This window comes from Calidris pugnax, unplaced genomic scaffold (assembly GCF_001431845.1).
Source record: "Calidris pugnax isolate Ruff unplaced genomic scaffold, ASM143184v1 scaffold470, whole genome shotgun sequence".
NCBI lineage: Eukaryota > Metazoa > Chordata > Aves > Charadriiformes > Scolopacidae > Calidris > Calidris pugnax.
In genome coordinates, this window is record NW_015092761.1 from 796222 (window position 1) to 819050 (window position 22829).

Consider the following 22829-nt stretch of genomic DNA (forward strand, 5'->3'; position numbering starts at 1 on the left):
CAGTTGCACTTGCTGTGTTATTTTCTATACTCCTGAAGCCGGGGAGAGTAACGTATCTCCTGCTTCTGGAAGCATCACTCACCCCCTTTAACTTGGGCTGCCTGCGATGGACACAGCTCCCTCTGCCCCAGTCACCACTGCCTTCTTCTCCAGGCTGGGCAGAGCTGGGCACCCTCACTGGGGTGATCCGTCAGGGCTACTGCACACATCTCTTTCAGGATAAGATGACCTTCTCCATAGCTCTCTGGTGGGATGACTAGTTCAGGCACAGATATCTGTGCTCAGACCTGCCCATATCCTTGGCCTGTAAGAACCGGTGCAGATCCAGGGGCACAAAGCCGTTGTGAAGACATCTTGTGCTGAAGTCATGCTTGTGTGACCCAGAAGGGACCAGAGCTCTTGCCTTGTGACACATGAGAAGGTGACACCTTGTGACACCTTGGAAGGAGGTACCCTGGGAAGGAGGAACCCTTGGAAGGAGGTACATGTGCCTGCGAGTCCAGCCGCTGGTAAAGGTTGGGTGGCATCACTTGCAGAGCCAAGACTCAGATCTGCACATGTTGCTGTCACTGTTAGGAATCTAGAAGCCAGCCTTCACCATGATAACGACAGAGATAAATAGGGCAAAAAAAAGTATAGTTGAGATACTGAAGGTAAACATAGCGATCCTTAATAAGATCCCTCCACAAAAGGAGCAGTGACACTGATTTGTGCACCCAGGACTTGGCGAGGACATGGCAACACGCAACGATGGTCCCTGATGGGCAAAGGGGGCTGTTTCTGGATGTGACAGTTTGTAGTCTCTTCTCTCCTGAGGCACCTGGCTCCTCTGCAGAGATGTGTCACCATCGGGTCCTTCCTGCCTCTTGGTCCATCTCTGAGCACTGGCCTGTCCCTCCCGTCTGTGAGAGCAGCTCCCATCCCCTCCCACCCCACACCTGAAGGACCTGCTGGGGTTTGACAACCCCCCCATACAGCCACTTTCTCTCCCACAAGGGAGAAGTGGGAGGAAAGGAGGGGAAAGGAAAAAAAACTCGTGGGTTGAAGTAAAGAGAGTTTAATAGAACAGAAAGTATCAGAAAAGGCAAAATAACACTAATAATGACAACAATAACAGTAACGACATGGGTCATGCTCACCGCCCAGTGAATTGGAACCATCCTGAGTAGTGACAGTGGATTCCCACCCCCATTTACATCCCGAGCACGAGGTCTATGGTATGGAATATTTCATGGGCCATTCCATCCTTCTGTCTATTCTTCTATGGGAAGTTGGAAAAAGCAGTCCTTGAATAAAGTGAACATCGCTCAGCAACAGCTGAACCCAATGGGTGTTATTGACGTTCCTTCACAGCAATCCCTAGAAAGAGAAATGAACTCTTTCCTGAATGGAACTAGGACAGGACCTCAGTTTTTCCTTTCCAACAACTGTTCCTCCATCTCTCCAGTCCTGGCTGTGATCTCTCCATGGGATCTGCTCATGAGAGACACCTGAAACCTCCAACTGAAGGGCCAGCAGAGGGTTTCCCTGTTCTCGTGAGGGAGCTCCCTTGATGTTCCTGTGGGAAATCAGTCTTCTCTCCCTGCTGGGGACAAGGCAAAGGGGACATCAGTGGTGACAGTGTGCAGGGACGTTTCTCTCCACAAGTCTAAGCTGAGTTTCATTCTGTGATTCTCTCATCTGCCACAAAACCCTGAGCCAATGAATTGACAGTTCAGTGATGCATCATATGAAAATGTATTTCCATGTGCTCTTTTGGCAGCCAGCTTTGTTCATCTCCCCATTCTTCTTCTTCACTGTCCCCCTCCGCCCTCATCTCCTCTCTCCAAACTGGGGGGCCAATACCAATTCAGTGCCTCCCTGTGTGGAAGCTGTATTTCTTTAGGGATAGTGAAGCGAGAACTGGGCATCGTTTTCAAGAGGAAGACCTACCATGGATTTATGGAGCAGCCTAATAAATGTTTGCAGTTTTATTCCCTGTTCCTTTGCTGACATTTGATTGCTTTCACAGTGCTAAGCACTGAACTGTTATTTGCAGGAAATAACTGTGAGGACCCCAAGATCTCTTCCCTGAGTGGTGACAGCCAACTCTGAACTCAATGTTTATATCTAGAGCTGGGGTTGGTTTTTCGAGGGCATTACTTTGCATCTAGCACCACCAGATTTCCTCTGCCATGTCATTGCCAGTCACCCAGACTGATGACATACTTCTGCGGTTCTTTACCACCAGGTTTTATTTTCAGAACTTGAAATTACTTTGTCTGATGACTAATTCTGTCAGCTCACTAATCATTTGCTCCTTCAGGTGAGTTTTGAATGTGGTGAGCAGCTCAGACTCCATCGGGATCTTCCCACCCTCTGTTCCCTGTGTCTGAACTGTTTTTTTAGCCTGCAATAATGCTGGTAACTGCAAGATCAACACCTGTTACCAATGAAAATCTGAGCATGGAGATGCACTGGTGCTGCGGAGGCAGCCCTGGGATGGTGCCTGCTGGAGCTGACCTCTTTGGCAACTGCAAAAGGAGTTCATGGTGGCAAGCTCAGATTTCGGGATCCCCCCATTAGCTATCAAAAATGGGTTGGGAATTCCAGATTTCAGGTGTTTGTGTGTTAATTTCTGGTTTATTGGAGCCCCTGCCGGTTTGCACGGTGCGTGCCGAGGGGTAACACAGCCCCTCCGGAGCTGAGATTCTTTTGGGCGGATTCCATCTGGTCCTTGTAAATTGTTATTAGTTCATCAGTTCTTCAGAAAAAACTCTTCATCTGCTGCTTGGGTTTAAGAGTCTTTCCAATGATTAAGAGATTGGAGCATCTGTCATATGAGGAGAGGATGAGGGAGCTGTGGCAAAAAACCCCAATGGCTCAGGGGGGGTTATCAGTGTGTTTAGATGCCTCATGGCAGGGGGGGCACAGAAGACGGAGTCAGTTCATAGTGGTGCCAGTGAAAGGACAAGAGGTAGTGGGCAGAAAATGAAATACAGGTTTCCCTTAAGTGTAATATTTTGTTTTATTTTATTTTATTTTATTTTATTTTGTTTTATTTTATTTTATTTTATTTTATTTTTCTATTCTTTACTGTGAGAGTGGTTGATCACTGGCACAGGTTGCTCAGACGGGTTGTGGAGGCTTCATTCTTGGAGATCTCAAAAAACCTCAGCTGGATACAATTAGCAGCCTGCTCTAATTATCAGGCCCTGCTTTGGGCAGGAGGATTGGATGGGTGATCTCCAGAGGCATTTCCAGGCCCAGCGTCTGAGAGATCCCACCACCCCAGTGATGTCCCCAGGCTCTGCCATTAATGTTCCTGCAAACAGGAGCTGGTTTGTAGTAGCCTCACTTTTCTTGGGCACTCCCTGCATGCCTTGATCATCTTGTAGTTTTATGGGCTCTCTGGAAGGTTTCTGGCTTCTGGAAAAGGCTTTATTAGTAGGTTTTATGGTTTTCAGAATATTGCTGCTTAAAACCTTTTTTGGCCTTCCCATAACTGGATTTTGTGCTGTTTTCTGGTTTTCTCATTTGGACACAATTTCCACTTTGTTAAGAATGTCATTTTACTCCTAATAGTCTCCATTACTCTGCTATTTAACCATAAGAGCTCCTTTCTGGGCCTTTTTATAAGTGATATATATTTATTCTAAGCCTCTAATATAGTTCCTTTATGTAATTTCCTTGCCACCTCCAAGCAGTTTATCTTTTTGGCGGCTGCATTTAATTTAAGTTTAGCAAGTTCCTTGTCCTGCCTTTGGATGGAATAAATCACCTTCCAGAGTGCCTGTTAACACAGTCAGCTTGGATTACACACCTACATCTAAAATGAGGGTAGTTTTAGCCCACGAATCCCTGCTGTGTGTGACCTGCCCCATTCCTAATATATATCTATAAAAAAAAGCTGTTTTCTTGCCTGGAAGCTACAACACTGTGTAGGACTCTAGTTGAAAAACCGAGGCGTGTCTTCATCCATTTCACTTCATCCATTGCATAATACTGCTTAATTTTCTGACAGATATTTTTGAATTAGTTGCATGAATAAATAAATAATTTATGTTGAAGGTCTTTGTAAAACCACCTGCTTCATTGTTTCTTTTCCCCGGTAAGTGATATTGAGGGTCCTCACTGTTATTCTGTATAAAAATGAAGAAACATTCTCATTTGAGCTTGGTAGATCTGGAGAAATGACTGTGCTTCATCAGCCATGCACCACTGCTGGGATGAGAAGGAGAGTTATTGTCGCTGAGAACGCAAACAACCCAGTAGCGCCTTCATTGCTGGTGATTTATATTGATTAGAGTTTAAAAGTCTACTTGATGTGACAGAGTATTTGGGGCTGTGAATTTCACAGGAGGACTATGGGGGCAAGTACCAGCTTCTGGATGATAGCCACCAATGGCCCTGGTGGGTGCCATTCATTGGTGTGATGGATTCGGTGCCTGCTCAGCGTGGGTGTAAATGGGGGGGACTGATGAAGCCTTGTCCCCTTTGTCCCTGCCAGAACATCCACCTGGTGGCCAAGTGGCTGAGCTCTCTGGAGAAGAAGCTGGAGCAGCACAGTGAAGGCAGCCACCAGGATTTCCGGGTCTTCATCAGCGTGGAGCCAGCCCCCTCTCCTGACAGCCACGTCATTCCCCAGGGCATCCTGGAGAACTCCATCAAAATCACCAACGAGGCCCCCACCGGGATGCACGCCAACCTGCACAAAGCCCTCGACAACTTCAACCAGGTAGGAGGGCAGTGACTCATCACCAGATGGTGACTGCACCAGTGACTGGCCACCACGTGGGCTGGGAGCCACCGGAGCCCCATGTGGGGTGTGATGTGTGGGAGCATTGCTGCTCCTGGGCCTGTGAGTCCCTTGGCATCAGGTAGGCTCTGGATTCCAACAGCCCTCACTCTCTTCTCCAGGAGCTGGGCACAGATCTCTCAATTCTGTGGTTCTGTTTTCTTCAGCAAAAAGATTGTCAAGCCTTGGAAGAGGCTGCCCAGGGAAGTGATGGAATCACCATCCCTGGAAGGATTTAAAAGCCCGGCAGCTGCAGTACTGAGGGACATGGGTCATTGGTGGCTTTATCAGTGTTAGGTTAATGGTCCATGATCTTAAAGATCCCTCCAACTGAGACCATTGTATGATTCTATGATTGTCTACAAGCACTGATTTTCCCAAGAGGACTCAGATAATCCTGAATGGCCTCTTTCTTGCAGAAGGTCACAGGATAGCAGACTTCTGCCCACTCTAATTATTTTCTCACTAAGGTATGACCCTTAGAAGGGCTGTTTTGTTACAGAATCAAACCTGTGAATGCAGCATTTGGGAGACTTGTGTCATGTTTCAACTTGATTTCTGTGTCTGTCACTCCTTTTTGAGCTGGTGAGTGACATAGTACCTCTAACACCCAAAGACGTGGAGAAAGGAGCAGTTAAACCTCACTTTTTCACCCTGCTGTTTAACGGGGGTCAGAGGTTGAGAACTGCTGATAGGGTCATATCCAACGTCACTCCCCAGAGCAGCACAGGGGGACGTGGGACATTGTGCCTGAAGGCCATTTGGCTCAGAACCTTCCTGACATGAAAGTGCTCTAAGTGAGAGCTGCAGTTGCCCCATGGGAAGGACTTAGAATCATAGATTCATTCAGGTTGGAAAAGACCCTTGGAATCATCGAGTCCAACCATCAGCCCTACTCTCCAAAGTTCTCCCCTACACCACATCCCCCAACACCACATCTAAACTACTCTTAAACACCTGCAGGGATGGTGACTCAACCACCTCCCTGGGCAGCCTGGGCAGTCTTTGAGCAATCTGGTCTGGTGGGAGGTGTCCCTGCCCAGGGCAGGGGGTGGGACTGGATGGTCTTTAAGGTCCCTTCCAACCCAAACCATTCTGTGATTCTGTGATTCTGTGATTCTGTGATTCCTTTCCCAACTTCCAAGAGAGGCTTAAAATTTGAGTAGCTACAAATGAATGGGCAGAATCGTGATGTCAGAGGTGGAGGGGTGGGGGCCTGAGTCATTTAATCAATGAAAATGAAGAAGGGGAACCGGTCCCCAAAGAACTCTGAACGGTGTTGGGAGTGAAGTCTCAGTGGGCGGGCAGCGAGGGGAAGCCTAAGAAGAAGCTGAGAGAGTTGGGGGGGTTCAGCCTGGAGAAGAGAAGGCTCCGGGGAGACCTTAGAGCCCCTTCCAGTCCTTAAAGGGGCTCCAGGAAAGCTGGAGAGGGACTCTTGATGAGGGATGAAGAGCAGCAGAAGGGATGAAGGGCTGGTACCCTGGGTGTGGCAGGAGGCTGAAGCTTAGCTCTCACAGGGGAAACTGAACCCCCTTTCTGTGGCTGAAACCAGGCGGGGGCCCACACAGCTCTGGCCCTCACTCTGCCTTGGCAAGAGCATCGTGGCTGGGCAGCAGATCCCCTGCCCCACAGCAGGAACCTGATGGGATCCTCCAAGGCCAGCGTTCGGATCTCCCCGGGTCTGGGAGATGAATACGTTGGGAAGGGCTTGCACCTTCACCCAGGTCTCTGCAAACCCTCCCCAGGAATGTCCTGCATCCCCAGGGTATAGTGGCTCTGACCCACACAGCTGAGCAAGGAGGGAGTAGCTACAGCAGCCCCTCCATCTGCCCTCCCCAGGGACAGCCCATTTAAGCCCACTCTGGTGTGTGACAAAGACTACAAAGAACGCCCCTGTGATTTCCCTTCATTATCTTTATTTTTTAAAAATGTGATGTTAGACCTCTAATCAGCTGGGGACCATAACAGAGCTCTGTGTCTGTGCTGGGAAGGGGGAATCCATTTCTCTAAAATGTGAAAGATGCTGAGTAACTGCATAAGATTGCCCTGTTTTCCCTGCGATTAGACGACACTCTAAGCTCCCTTCATTATCAGCAACCTGGTGAAGAACTGGTTCAAATATGTGCTGAGCACCTTTCCCATTTCAGAAAATGCCCCTGGACTCCAAGGGGAGTTTGAGTGAAGACTGAGTGAGAATCCAGCTCGGTCCCATTCGGCCTCTCTATTTACTTGTGCATTTTTCTTCAGCTACAAAGCAGAACAATATTCCCCGCACAGAATAATGGGCCTTCTTTGTAGCTTTCAGCTGAAAGCTAAATTTGAACACCGATTCTGTATAAAGCAGGGAAATGAGGTGTAAAGGGGCCCCACCCACTCGCTCCAGGATTTCTGATAAAAGACATTTTATAAGACTCCAGCAATTTAGAAAATGCTAATTACTATCTGATTGAAATGAGCAGAGGCAGGATGAAAATGTTAGTTGGGGTGAAGGTTCTCCCCTCCCTCATTCTCCAGGACGTTGCGTGGAGTTCAAGATGATGAATGACAGTAGATGAAAATGGAATAATCTTCCCTGGCTGCTGGCGTTGATCCTGGTGCGGTGCCCCCTGGCCCAGCCACGCTGCCTCCTGCGCTTCAGATTCCCCCCCTACCCATGCCTCAGTGCACAAATAGTTGTGAGCTGGTGCCATTCCTCTGCCCCATGGACCGGTGCTTGGGGTAGACAATGGGCTGGGGTTGCTCCTGGCTGGTCCCAGGAGGTTGTATGGAGAGAAAGGAAAGCAATGCTGCAAGGTCTGCCCTGTGTCCTCCTGCATGGTCATCAGCAGAATGGGGAGGGCACAGGGCTAGTGACCCCCAAAGGCAGTCTAAGGGGTGAAAGAACCTTCAGGCCCCTCTGGCTGCTCGGTGTTTAACAGTCAGGCTCTTGCTGCGAGAGCTCAGCATGCCAAGGTAACAGTGATGTGTGGGTGAGGGCAATGAGCATGCAGGGCAGCAGAACGGAATGGTCTGTGTCCCCAGGAGAGCCACCTTTCTACGATTTTATTATTCTATAATCATAGAATCATAGAATGGTTAGAGTTGCAAGGGACCTTAAGGCCGATCTAGTTTGCACCCCCTGCCCTGGGCAGGGACACCTCCCACCACACCAGGTTGCTCCAAGCCCCCTCCAACCTGGCCTTGAACCCCTCCAGGGATGGGGCAGCCACAGCTTCTCTGGGCAACCTGGGCCAGGCTCTCACCACCCTCACACCAAACGGGTTCTTCTTAGTATCTGTTCTAAATCTCCCCTCTTTCAGTTTAAAACCATTCCTTCTCATCCTATGGCTCCCCTCCCTAATCCAGAGTCCCTCCCCATCTCTCCTGGAGCCCCTTGAGGGACTGGAAGGGGCTCTGAGGTCTCCCCGGAGCCTTCTCTTCTCCAGGCTGAACCCCTCCAACTCCCTCAACCTGTCCTCACAGCAGAGGGGCTCCAGCCCTCCCAGCATCCCCATGGCCTCCTGTGCCCCGGTGTAACAGGTCCATGTCCTTCTGATGTTGGTGGCCCCAGAGCTGGAGGCAGCACTGGAGGGTGTCTCCCCAGAGCGGACCAGAGGGGCAGAATCCCCCCCTCACCCTGCTGGCCATGCTGCTGGGGAGGAAGCCCAGGATGTGGGTAGTTTCTGGGCTGCCAGTGCACGTTGCTGGCTCATGTTGGGCTCATCATCCACCAACAACCCCAAGTCCTTCTTCTTAGGGCTCAATCCATTTTCCACCCTACCTGGATTTGTGCCTGGGATTGCCCTGACCCAGGTGTGGGACCTTGCACTTGGCCTGGGTGAACTTCATGAGGCTGGCACGTTCTCACCTCTCCAGCCTATCCAGGTCCCTCTGGATGGCATCCCTGCCCTCCAGTGTGTTGACTACTCCACACAGCTTGGTGTCATCAGCAAGCTTGCTGAGGGTGCACTCAAAGCACCCATTGCCATGGTGGTTTTAAAAGGCTACTGATTTTTTTTTGCAAGTGTTTGATCTCCCTTGCTTGGGTTTTTAGCAGTTCCTCACATCCCTGCTCTGGTGTGCTGCACAGGGTCATGCTCTTGGCAAGCATGCTGTGGCAGCAGGCGGCCAAGCTGGCTTTGTGCCCAGGGTCACAGCAGCAGGAACCCACCCTCTCTGGGCTAAATCACTGCAGCTCCAAGAAATGTTGCCCTCAGGAAATCGTTCATACTCGAGGGATAGGATGGACTTTAGTCATCACACAGGAAGCAAAAGAAGGACATGGACCAGTTGGAATGGGGCCAGAGGAGGCCATGAAGATGTTCCAATGGCTGAAGCCTCTCTGCTGGGAGGGGGGGCTGGAGAGTTGGGGTTGTTCAGCTTGGAGAAGAGAAGGCTCCGGGGAGATCTTAGAGCCCCTTCCAATTCCTAAAGGGGCTCCAGGAAAGCTGGGGAGGGACTCTGGATCAGGGAGGGGAGCCATAGGACAAGGGGAAAGGGTTTGACACAGAAAGAGGGGAGATTGAGATAAAGTCTCAGGAAGAACTTGTTTGGTGTGAGGGTGGTGAGAGCCTGGCCCAGGTTGCCCAGAGAAGCTGTGGCTGCCCCATCCCTGGAGGGGTTCAAGGCCAGGTTGGAGGGGGCTTGGAGCAACCTGGTCTGGTGGGAGGTGTCCCTGCCCAGGGCAGGAGGTTGGAAATGGATGATCTTTAAGGTCCCTTCCAACCCAAACCATTCTGTGATTCTATGATTCTAGTTCTTCCAGGTCCGGTCCCCTTGCACGGGGCTGTGGTCCCAGTCCCGCTGCTGGCCCTGTGCAGTGCCTCTCCCCTTCTCTCCGGGGTGGGATGTGGGGCATGTGCAGGCAGTGGAGCGTCGGGTGCGTACACGTGTCCTTCCCTTCTTGGCTGTCAGGTTGTGTTCCTGTGCAAAGCCACTGTGAGTTGGAAAAAGAAAATATTAGTTCAGAAAATATGCATCAGGATTTGCCCATAAATTTGCAATGCAAAGCCACTAATGTAGGAAATCAGTGAGTGTGTGTGTTATGCAGAAATGAACTGACTGGGCAAATCAGTTCACTCATGTCCAAGGTTTGGTGTATTTGGGAAGCCCCAAGAGTCGCTGGGTGTGAGGGCAGTGGGGCCTTACACAGCCCTACCTTTGTCCTGTGTTGCAGGACACCCTGGAGATGTGCACCCGGGAGAACGAGTTCAAGAGCATCCTCTTTGCCCTCTGCTATTTCCACGCCGTGGTGGCAGAAAGGCGCAAGTTTGGCCCCCAAGGCTGGAACCGGTCCTACCCCTTCAACACTGGAGACCTCACTATCTCTGTGAACGTGCTGTACAATTACCTGGAGGCCAGCTCAAAGGTGCGTGAGTCAAAGGTGGGCTCTTTGGTGGCTTTTAACCACAGGACTGGCTTGTGCTGAGAAGTCTGGGTTTATAACCTCACGGTTTCGGTGTACCTTTGTGGTGAGATGGGAAGCTTCAGGGCTGCTCACACCTGTAGCGGTTTGCAAATCATAGCAAATAGTTTCTGTGGTCTTTATTAATTGAAAATACAGAGTGGTCTTCGGTTTAACAGAGCGTAGAATAAATTTTCATTTCAATGGGAAACTACAGGGAATCTGTGCTGTGATCCAGTTTTCCTTGGGCAGGATTTAAGTACCTAATGTTTGTTTACTTAGAAATCTGAGATAGTGAAGTGGAAGTGCTCGCTGTGCAGATCAGGGCTTAGAGCCATAGCCCGTGGCTCAGCGGCAAGGCTGGGGCAGCTCTGGTGGCTGAACTCCTTCCTGCCCTCTTCATTCTTCAGGTCCCGTATGATGATTTACGCTACCTCTTTGGTGAGATTATGTACGGAGGTCACATTACAGATGACTGGGACAGGCGCCTTTGCAGAACCTATTTAGAAGAATTTATTAAGCCAGAAATGTTGGAGGGAGAACTTCTCCTAGCTCCAGGATTCCCCCTCCCGGGGAACATGGACTATAATGGCTATCATCAGGTAAGCTCTTTGTTTTCTGGCATTATTTATACACCTAAATGTAATGTCTTCCATAACTGCCCTGTAATCTGTCTTTGGAGGCAGTGAATAGGACTGCAGTGTTTCAACACACCTCCTGTTATTTCCCATTATGTTCTGTTTCTGTAGACATTTCAGCATTCCCTTGGATGAACCAAGTCTAATGGTAATTTGCTACTTCATCATGGGCTCATTCTGTTCATGCATGAATAGAGCAACTGTATTGGTTCTCGAGACTTGAGTGGGGCTCCTGGAAAATTGCATCCACATACTGTTTGCTAAAATGGCCCTTTCAAGCTCCTTTTATCATCAGTTTTGATGAGAAACACTGAAGGGTCTTGTTGATCTACTTACTGATCTCATCTGTTCTTCGTACACAAATGCGGTAGCAGAGATAGGCACATTGGGCTGGTTTTGTTCATAAAACTTAACTACTGGAAGCTAAATTCCCCCAAGAGGTTTCAGGATATTGATGCTGAAATGCAGAGCAGATAATTGCTAGAGAAGGTCCAGCCTGATATACGCAGCCAAGCCAAACTTCAGCAATTACTAAATTTTCACAGCAGGAGTGGCAGCGCTTCTGTAGACAGTCATAGGGCCCTGTCTGCTGTTGTGTTGCTGGTGTTTCACCCACAGGCAGAGTTATTGGGCGTGCTCTGATGGGTGATAATTCCAGCGCCGTGACCTCTGCAGGCAAAGTGCCCTGGATTCCATGTCTAACCTGACCCTGGCTTTCTCCGCACAGTACATAGACGAGACCTTGCCCCCGGAGTCTCCCTACCTGTATGGCCTCCACCCCAACGCTGAGATCGGCTTCCTCACCCAGACATCTGAGAAGCTCTTCCGCATCCTGTTGGAGATGCAGCCCCGGGATGCCAGCATGGGCGAAGGAGGAGCGGGGACCAGGGAAGAAACGGTGAGAGTGAGAGAGGAAAGAGCTGTTGAATTTTGGTACCTGGCTCATTCCTAAGTAGTCCTGTCTGGCTGAGGTTGGCTCACAACTGCTTATTATAATGTGATTATTATATTATGTTATTCGTATTATCTATAATATATATTATATTAATATATAATAATAATATATTATTCATCTGCCTCTGCTGGATACAAAGGGAGTGTCTAAAACCACAGGCCTCATATTATGCAGAACATCACCATGGTGGGATGTAACTGGAGTACTGTCAGTACCAGGACAGTGGCTTTTAATTGCCCCCTGAACTGCAGTGCCTTCGTTTAGCATCCTGTGAAGATGTTGCAAATAAACCTCCTGTGGCCTCTGCTGTCTCTGGGCCCCTGATCCCTGTGTGCCGTGCTGTGACGGGCCCATCAATGGGCTCCCGGGTACAATGTGCCACCCAGACCTCAGCCCACCTCCTCCTGTTGCCACCGGGTCCCACCCAGCTCCCAGGAGCCTTGTCATTCCTTGTTTCCAGCTGAACTCCTTCGCTTTACCTTTTTGCTTAACCTCAGCCCTTCCTCTCCAAACTCACAGCTTGTTAAAATCTGACCCAAGCTCTCATAACAGGATCTCAAACTACCCAACACTTGCTCAGTTTTTCATTTCTGCAGTCGTAAGGTCCCAGCTCTGTATTTCAAGCTTTGCAGATCAATGAATAGCTAATAGAAAGGCCGTATGAAGTCTGTGGTTTCACACACGGCTTGGTGTGGAGCTGGGGAACTTACTGCCTGGGCCTCTGGGGCTCTCAGAAGCACTAGGCATGTTCAATTTTCAGTTTATACGGGAATTTGAGGTGAGGGGAATAATACAGAGGTAGTAAAACCAAAGGAGGTGCCCAGAGATAGCCAATGTGACTGTCTCTTCTCTCTTCCCACTCCTTCTGCTGCTGAAATACAGTTTCACTCCTTGGCCAGAGCAGCAAAACTGTCAGTGAGTGACCCAGCAGTGGCATTACAGGGCATGGCTACCCTGCCAACTCCTGGTGCCAGTCCAGAATACTGGTCACAGGAACACAGAAGTCCTCATGGAGGTACCTGAAAGCAACCTGAATGTGGCACTGGTGGTGTCTGGGGGGGTGCTCCCACAGCTAATTTTCTTCTGGAGGTGATCTCTCTGAGCTCTAACTGTCAAGGACCAAGTATCCCTTTTACTTGGTCCTTGAAAGAGGGGGAGTTAAGAGTTGTCTCTCAGCTCCTCCGTTTGAGGATTTCCAGCCCCTGGTTTGGCTGAGGTGGTTTTGGGGAGTTTGCAGGGAAACTGTGAGCCTGTCATTTTCCTGAGGCTCTGACAAGTTCAGTTACTCCCACAGGTTTCTGAGACCACATTACAGAAAATGTGCTGTAATTGTTGTGAAAAAATCAGAGCCGAGGGGATTCGCAGGGGAATTTCAAATTAGAGGGTATTTCTGTGCTGATTTGAGGTGCAGCTGAAGAGCTTTTCCGGCAGAGCTTTAACTTCAGCCTCATCATCATCACCTCTTCATGACGTCTGACACGGGTGAGGAGGGTTTGGAAGAGCAGTGATGGGAGGAAATTGAAGGAGAGAGTCCAAAATACGAATGTCGGTGGGCACAGCGATAGAATGACCCGGGGCTGCCTCTGTTGCTGGCTGTCAGCTGTCGCTGTCACTGACACACCGGGATTTGCACATCAGATCACAGAACTGTAGCGGTGCCCTCCCCAGAGCTCCCAGAGAAGCCAAAGTCCTGCTCAGGTTCCAGCACAGAGGTAAAGCAAAGCGTGGTGTGAGACATTTCCATACCAAGTTGCTTAACGTAAGCCTGAGAGATACAGCTGATCCCATGGAGATCGGGGTCTTCATGACTCATTGTCAATCAGAAAAGTTTCTTTCCGTTTTATTTATTTTTTAGGCACTAGATACATCCTGTTATATTGGATCTTTCCCTCTTTACTATTTAGAGATATAAAGCACTGTTTCCAAACCCAGCTGTAATGTTGACCAGAAAATAATTGTTTCATTATGCATTTCTTCCAGAGCGCTATTAGTTCAGAATGCCAAATTCAGCTTAAAATTCAATTGTATATAATCACCTCTCTATCAATACACCACAGAGAAACAGCTCATAAGCTCAGCTGTCCTGAGGCTCAGCTGAGGCTGTAGCCCCATCCATCTTCTGGCGCCGAGTCTGACCTCAGGAGAAGTGAGACTGCAGGTGTAGGACCCAAGAAGAGCAGAGTCTGCTACGTGTCAGGGTGACATTTTTAAGTCACCATTTTGAGAGCCTCTCATCTGATATTGACTTTTGTAAGAGTTTGAATTTTAATGGGATGGGGCAAGCTCTTTGAAAGGTGCTGTGCCCGGCACAGGTGACACTGATTGTTTTCAGAGACACCAAGTGGCAGAGTCCTCGTCCCGTGCTCCGGCAGCTTCCAGCCCAGGAAACCCAACGGGTCACTCACCCACATCCCAATCTCTCTTCCCTCCGGCCTCCAGGTGAAAGCGCTGCTGGAGGAGATGTTAGAGAAACTGACGGAGGAGTTTAACATTGCGGAACTGATGGCAAAGGTGGAGGAGAGGACACCCTACGCCGTGGTTGCCTTCCAGGAGTGTGAGCGCATGAACGTCCTCACCAGTGAAATCAAGCGCTCTCTCAGGGAGCTGGATCTGGGGCTGAAGGTAGGACCTCTGGGCGCTTCCCACTGCGTCGTCGTAAAATCTTGATGAGTGGAGGAGGTCCTCGGGAAGTGAAGGGGTCACACTCTATCCAGCACTGCTGGCTGCACAACCAGCCTGGCCCCATGGGGAAGGGTTCACAGGTGGATTTCAAATGGCTCCTTCTCCTCAGGCCGGTGGGAGAGGTTACAGACACACAGAGCAGGGGCTGCTTTCTGGGAGCAGAGACCAGGCGCTTCTGACCGCCTGATGTTGTAGCACAGCAGCAGTGGGTCACTCGGAAATTGAGACACAGCCTGTTTAAAGGTAACCCAAAAAATCACACATTTTCACAAAATGCCCAGGTCCTGTGGGGAACTTGTAAGAATGTGTCGTTGAAGGCACCAGCTGAGCTGAAATCAAAGGAAAAATTAGGCATGGGTAAGGACACAAAATGTCCAGAGCTGCAGGAGAAAAAGCCTAATTGGAAGAGACACAACTCCCCTGGCTGGGTGTGAGTCGTTGGCTAATGGAGGAGGCTTAGGAGCTGACCTTCCCGATGGAGATACTCTCCATGATTGCTCCACCCCCATCTGCTTCTCCACCCTGGTCAGAAACTAGGCTCTGCTCCCAGAAGGTGATGTCTGTCCCTTTGAGTGGTGGCTTTGGCCATTGCTTGTGGAGAGCCATGAGGAGCTCCGGGGCTGGCAGGACACCCCTGGTTCAGCAGGGTGTGCAAGAGTGCTGTGCTTTGAGGCTGCATCCATGGGTAGGGGAAGTCATCTGCTGAATCCCCACCCAGGCAGTTGGTGGGACAAAACATAAAGGGCAACTCACTGCCCATGACGGGACACACTGGCATAGATCAGACTGCACTGCGAGTGAGACAGGGCCTGCCTAGCCAGCCCCAGTACCCTGTAGCAACACTTCACCTTGTTGTCCCCAAAGACTCTTCACCCTGGCCAAGTGCTGGACATCCCTTGGAAAGGCCTAAGCGTGGCAGAGGAACCCTGCCTGGAGCCTGCATCACAAAACTGGTGGCTTCAACACTACCCCGATGCCTTCCCTGTATTATGGACACAAAGTTGCCCCCTGGATGATTTCATTTGATGATCTAAAAGGTCTCTTTCAGCCACAACGATTCTATGACTCTATTCTATGGTGAGAGGCAGCAATTAAGGACACCAGTCACGGGGCATTCCCTGCTCCATCCATTCCTGAACAACAGGCTGTCACCCCATTTTGCCAAAAAGCTCAGTTCGCAAAAATACTTCGCAAAGCACGGGAACCATCACGCTTGAAGGAACTGCAGCTACTTTTTATGACCCCATTAGCAGAAAGAGCTGACAGGTGAGGCAGGAGGACCTGTCCTGAGACTGAAGGACAGTCTCAGCCCTCTCCTGAGGGCAGTATTGAAGAGAGATCTTCAGAGGAGTTATCTGCAGGGTGCACACAGTGGTGCTGGGGTTGGGCCTGGGATTTCAGGTACTTGTGGCTCTCCAGGGACAGGACGAGGCTGCTTCCAAATCCCAGCCGTGTTGTGCTGTGAATCCAGCAGCCTGGGTCTGTGCTGGCTCAGACAATTCTGCATTGCACCCGCTGGGGATGCTTATTGTCCTTATTAAAGAGAGAGACGTATCATATGCACTTCGTGATGGCCCAATATGTGCAATCCATTATAAAATAGGCTAATATTTATGTAGTCAATTATTATAAACAGATTTCCTTTATTTTCAAGCATAAGGCAGTGGAATTGAAAATTCTCTTTTCTGAGACAGGTAAACAGAAGTGATTTAATGTTTCAGTCCTGGAGCACCAAACAAGATATAATTGTAACTGGGACAATGTGTAGTAATAAGATTTAATGTGGAGAAGAATAAGCTATTTAATATTGGTAGGGGGAATGAGTGGATGCATGGGCTTAAATAAACCACAGACAAAATAAACAACAGAAATTAGGCAATAATAGAGGGTTCCAATTTCTCCCCCAAACCCTGCCATAAATCATGGCAGGGAAGAAAGATGGTACATGCACCAAAAGCATCTCTAATGACTGCACAGGTTGGCCCCAACAACCTCGGTACCTGCAGCGTGGTTCAGAGACACCATGGGGCTGGGACGTAGGGACTACGGGAGAGCGGACGAGTAGCAGTGTCTATTTGTGTTGGCTTCCTCTTGCGTTTGCTGAAGTGACAAATTTGAAGATGGATGCAGTCCTGAGTAATGTTCTATAGGCAATCCTGCATTAGCAGGGAAGGTGGACTAGATGATCCCCACAGGTCCCTTCCAACTCTGACAATTCCGTGATTCTGTGAAGGGTCTGAGATGGAAGAATCGCCCACTGGTGCTGTGCTGCAAACAAGGGTTGCATGTGGGTCCCTGCTGAGCTGGGTTGGAGGTTGTGCCCGACCCACACCACAGCCCATCATCCCCCAGGGGCCCTTCTCACACCCTGGGTACCGGAGAATGACCAGGGGATGCTGCTGGCTCTTTCTGTAGGCAGTGCTGTTGTCCTGCCTTGACAGCCAGGTCTCAAGCTCAGTTCAGAGGAGAAATCATTCTTTAATTGTTCCTTCTGAGAGCAGCTCCTGTGAGAGCTGTTAATGCACGGTAATCTCTGGGATTGGGGATCTTTACTGACAGCACTCAGTGGAGGAGAGTTTGCATAACAGGAACCGCAGATCTCCGAAGAGAATAAATCAAACACGGAGGAAGCAAGTCTTATTGTTTTTAACTGACGATCTGCTAAAAGAAGGCGATTTGGAAATGTCATGCCTAATTTGAATTTTTGAATAATTCATTGTGTCTGTGTAGTGGAAAGTGATTGTTTGGTCCAAAAATAGGAGACATCCCATTAAGAGGAAAAGAAATTGCGATAGACTGGTAGCCATCAAAAATAACTGGCGTGTTGCATTTCAAAGCCCTTTGTTCTGGATGACTTCGGTGAGACCAGAGCCCGGGCGGAAGCACTTGCATGTTAATGTTGTACCCAGTGTGGTTTTTGCAAGCGGAGTGTCTATTTTGCAACTTCAGTGAAGGATAAGCCTCCAAAATGAGGATAATAAATATTATAAAAGGATAGAGTAAGACCAAATTTTGTCAGGCTAGCTGGGTATTTCACTGTATCAAGTGAAAATAAGCTTAACTCAGAAAACAATTTGTGACAATTTCACTGAATTTCACTGAATTTCTAGAGTTGGAAGGGACCATAGAGATCATCTAGTCCAACTCCCCTGCTGAAGCAGGATTGCCTAGAGCTTGTCAGAGCATGTTACTCAGGAGCATCCAGGCGGGTTTTGAAAATCTCCAAAGAAGGGGACTCCACAACCTCCCTGGGCAGCCTGTCCCAGGGCTCTGCCACCCTCACCGTGAAGAAGTTTCTCCTCATATTTGAGTGGAACCTCTTATGTTCCAACTTGTGCCTGTTGCCCCTCGTCCTCTCGGTGGGAACCACTGAAAAGAGTCTGGTTCCCTCCTCCTTCAACCCTCCCTTGAGATACTTGTAGGCGTTGATAAGGTCTCCCCTCAGCCTTCTCTTCTCCAGACTAAAGAGTCCCAGCTCTCTCAGTCTCTCCTCATAAGGGAGATGCTCCAATCCTTGAATCATCTTTGTAGCCCTACGCTGGACTCTTTCTAGTAGTTCCCTGTCCCTCTTGAACTGGGGAGCCCAGAACTGGACACAGTACTCCAGTTGTGGCCTCACCAGTGCAGAGTAGAGGGGGAGAATGACTTCCCTTGACCTGCTGGCTACACTCTTCCCTATACAACCCAAGATACCATTGGCCTTCCTGGCCGCAAGAGCACACTGTTTACTCATTGCCATTTTACTGTCCACCAGGACCCCTAGATCTTTCTCTTCAGTAGTTGCCTCTAGCGGGTCCACCCCTAACCTGTATTGGTGCCTGACATTCTTCTTCCCCAGGTGCAGGACCCTACACTTTTCCCTGTTGAACCTCATGAGGTTCTTCTTTGCCCAGCCCTCCAGCCTGTCCAAGTCTCGCTGGATGGCAGCACAGCCCTCCGGGGTGTCAGCCACTCCTCCCAGTTTGGTATCATCAGCAAACTTGCTGAGGATACACTCTGTCCCCTCGTCCAGGTCACTGATGAATATATTAAACAGCACGGGTCCAAGTATTGACCCCTGGGGGACTCCACTGGTTACAGGCTTCCAACTTGAACCTGCTCCATTAATAATTACCCTTTGGGTCCTGTCACACAGCCAGTTCTCAATCCACCTCACTGTCCCCTCATCCAGCCCATACTGCCTCAGTTTCCCAATGAGGATGTTATGGGAGACAGTGTCAAAAGCCTTGCTGAAGTCAAGGTAGATGACATCTGCTGCCCTCCCCTCATCCAACCAACCGGTTATGGCATCATAGAAGGCTATCAGATTGGTCATACATGATTTACCCTTGGTAAACCCGTGTTGCCCACTTCCAATAACCCCCCACTCTTCAACTTGTTTGGAGATGACATCTAGTATGAGTCTCTCCATCACCTTCCCAGGGACAGAGGTGAGACTAACTGGTCTGTAATTCCCAGGGTCCTCCTTCTTGCCCTTTTTGAAGACTGGAGTGATGTTGGCCTTCCTCCAGTCCTCAGGCACCTCTCCTGTTCTCCACGACTTCTCAAAGATGATCGAGAGTGGTCCAGCGATAACGTCTGCCAGCTCCCTCAGCACTCGTGGGTGCAACCCATCAGGGCCCATGGACTTATGAATGTCCAGTTTGGCCAAGTGGGCCCGAACCTGGTCCTCATCTACTTGAGGAAAAATTTCCTCTCTCCATACCGTCCCCCTTGCCTCCAAGGTCACAGATTCATGAGGGGCAGTCCTAACAGTGAAAACTGAGGAAAAGAAAGCATTCAGCAGCTCTGCTTTCTCTGTGTCTTCCACTACTAGGGTGCCCACCTCATCCATCAGTGGGCCCACATTATCCCTAACCTTTCTCTTGCTGTTAACATACTGAAAAAACCCCTTTTTGTTATTGTTAATATTGGTGGCCAAGATGAGCTCCACTTGAGCCTTGGCCCTTCTAATTTTCCCCCTGCATATCCTCACCGCTTCATGGTATTTCTCCTTATCTGCCAGGCCCTTTTTCCAAAGATTATAAGCCTTCTTTTTGTTCCTGAGTTCCAGCCGAAGCTCTCTATTTAGCCAGGCTGGTCTTCTTCCCTTCCTGCTTGATTTTAGGGACTTGGGAATAGCTTTATCTTGCGCCTTTAAGAGTGCCTCCTTGAAGAATGACCAGCTTTCCTGGGCACCCTTGCCCTCGAGGACCATCTCCCAAGGGACACCCCCAATCATGCTCCTGAAGAGGCCAAAGTCTGCCCTTCGGAAGTCCAGGGTGGCAGTCCTGCTGGCCCCCCGCCTTGCTTCAGTGAGAATTGAAAATTTTATCATTTCATGATCACTTTGTCCAAGACGGCCTCCCACATTTACATCCCCCACAAGACCTTCCGAGTTAACTATCAGCAGGTCCAGTAGGGCACTTTCCCTGGTCGGTTCCCTCACCAGCTGCGTTAGGAAGTTGTCTTCCACGCATTCCAAGAATCTCCAGGACTGTTGCCTCTCTGCTGTGTTATATTGCCAGCAGATATCAGGGAAATTGAAGTCCCCCATGAGTACAAGGGAGAGTGATCGTGAGGCTTCTGTCACCTGCCTATAGAATACTTCATCAGTCTTTATATCCTGGTTTGGGGGTCTATAACAAACTCCCACCACAATGTCTGCCTTATTGGTCTTCCCCTTGATCCTTATCCACAGGCACTCGACACTGTCATCATGCATATTGCTAAGTTCTAGGCATAGAAGACTGTTCTTAACGTAAAGGGCCACCCCACCTCCTCTCTTTCCTTGCCTGTCCCTTCTGAAAAGTTGGTAGCCATCAATTGCAGCACTCCAGTTATGCGAGTCATCCCACCACGTTTCTGTGATGGCAACTAAATCGTAGTTTTCTTCCTGCATGATGGCCTCCAGCTCCTCCTGTTTGTTGCCCATGCTGCGTGCATTCATGTAGATGCACTTCAGCCGGGCTGGTCTTCCCACTATTTTTCCGGAAGGGCTGGCACGTTTACCTAATATCATTGGCGCGCTGTTCCTGGGCACCACTTTAGTAGCCCCGGTTCCAACCCCGTCCCCCTTCAAATCTAGTTTAAAGCTTTCTTGATAAGCTGTGCAGACAATGGTCTGCTCATCTTGAGGGAATATCTGCAGGCTGATTAGGATTTCCTTGAAGGGTGTCTTTAATGAAAACTACTCGCAACATTTTGGAAAATAAAAAGTAACTGGAATCATTTTGGATGCACTTTAGTATTCAGCATCTGAAATGCAAATGTATGCATAATTGTGTTTGGACAAGTATATGAGATAGCTGCTGTAGATGCTTTGAACCCTCACAGGAGATTCCAACAAGTATGCTTGACTGCGCTGGCTTTAAAAATTGCTTTTCTTAAGCCTTCCTGAGAATTACATTTGCTAATTCACTTGTTTCCTAAAAATAAAACGAGATAGGATATATGATCATGAGGGTTATGTCTATGAATCAATGTGACTGCTTGCACACGGTTTGCAATATTTTTACCTGCTTTAAAAGCTTTCCTGGGGTGCAAAATACTGCCTGCTGCTGTTAGAAGCCCCCGTGGTTCTCAGTGTCCTGCTGTCACCAGGGCAGTACTGAATTTTTTTATTCCTGCATGGTCTTGCCATGGCTTTAGCCAGAGACCAGCCTATCAAACAGGTCCTCTCAGGGTCTGTGTTCTTCTGGGATGGGAGATGATGATCCATGTGATATGAATAAAGAAGGAGCCACAATGATATTTAAACACCAACCATGGCAACTGCCCCCTGATGAGTTCAAATCATCTTGACAGCCTCGTAAAGCTCATGGCCAGACCCTCTGATTAGACATGGTCGTGCTTTTCTGGTGTGTGGGCTTTAATTATGGGTCAGTAAATTGTCTTAAAACAGCTCAGGTGCCTAAGAGGAAATGCATGGGGCACACACTGCCTTTGCATTTCTTTGTCACTTCATGGCAAATACCAAAATGAGAAATCTTTAATTTGTGTTTGACCCTTCTGCTTGGAATTACACACGACTTTAAAGTGTTACTTTTACCAGGTAACTCATCATTTTGAATAGAAATAATGAGATGATTTGCTGGCACAGACTCACTTGGTCCCTGCTCACAAGAAATAACGGAGGTTGATGTGTGTTTTGAAGGTGGTTATGGCTGTTCCTCATGTTTTAGGGCTAACTGCAAATAGTCCTGCTTCCGCCTTTTCATTCAACCTATTTGTCACTTTTAGCTTCAGGAGTGTTAAACCAAAAACCATCTTAAAACCTTCATACACATTTCTCTGTCCACCAGAAATCTGCTCTCTGTGGGGAAACCCAGAGGGTTCAGGTGCTGCCTTTAAAAGTTTATTGCTTTTGATGAGTCATCTTTGGAGCCGAGGTTTGATAATGCCTTGTACCAGTCCATCCTGTTGAGAGACAAACATTTCCCAGGGAGGGGATTCCTGCATGGGATACCACACATCTTTGGGGGCAACGCTGGATGGGGACACCAGGGCTGCAGTGGCTTCCAGGCATGGGGCCTGTACAAATGTGCTCTCGGCTGTGATTGGAATCGGTGGGTGTTGGCGAGACACATCCCCTTGGAAGTACAGCCCTTGCTTATGGCCAGACAAAATGAATTTTATTGTGGATGTTCATAAACATCCACATGGAGGGGTGGGGGGGTAGAGGTTGGAAGGAACCTCTGGAGATCATCCAGTCCAACCCCCTTGCCACAGAGCAGGTCACACAGGAACACGTCCAGGCAGGTTTTGAATGTCTCCAGAGACTCCACACCCTCTCTGGGCAGCCTCTTACAGGGCTCTGCCACCCTCAAAGTGAAGAAGTTCCTCCTCATGTTTAGGTGGAACTTCTTATATTCAAGTTTGTGCTCATTTCCTCTTGTCCTGTCCCTGGGCACCACTGAAAAAAGACTGGCCCCATCCTCCTGACACCCACTCTTTAAGTATTTCTAGGCGTTGATCAGATCCCCCCTCAGTCTTCTCTTCTCCAGACTAAAAAGACCCAAGTCCCTCAGCCTCTCCTCAGCAGAGAGATGTTCCAGTCTCTTCATCAACTTCATAGTCCTTTGCTGTGCTCTCTCCAGCAGCTCCCTGTCCTTCTTGAACTGGAGAGCCCAGAACTGGACCCAGTGCTCTAGATGGGGCCTCACCAGCACAGAGCAGAGGGGCAGGATGATCTCCCTCAGCCTACTGGCCACGGTCTTCTTGATGCCCCCCAGGATGCCATTGGCCTTCTTGGCCACAAGGGCCCATTGCTGGCTCATGGGCATCCTGTTGTCCACCAGGACTCCCAGATCTTTTTCCTCAGAGGTGCTCTCCAGCAGGTCACCCCCAACCTGTACTGGTCCATGGGGTTATTCCTCCTGAGGTGCAGGACCCTACACTTGCCCGTGTTCATCA

The 22829-nt window shown here is 49.2% G+C and overlaps 1 protein-coding gene across 1 annotated transcript in view; it reads left to right on the forward strand.

Moving 5' to 3' along the window:
• Positions 1–22829, forward strand: part of DNAH9 (dynein, axonemal, heavy chain 9) — a 257020-nt gene that overhangs the window by 224453 nt on the left and 9738 nt on the right. Inside the window, exons 63-67 of the mRNA XM_014962673.1 lie at positions 4490–4717; positions 9933–10124; positions 10571–10762; positions 11526–11696; positions 14193–14375. Of these exons, the coding sequence (XP_014818159.1) occupies positions 4490–4717; positions 9933–10124; positions 10571–10762; positions 11526–11696; positions 14193–14375 (966 nt within the window). The remainder of the gene's footprint in view (positions 1–4489; positions 4718–9932; positions 10125–10570; positions 10763–11525; positions 11697–14192; positions 14376–22829) is intronic.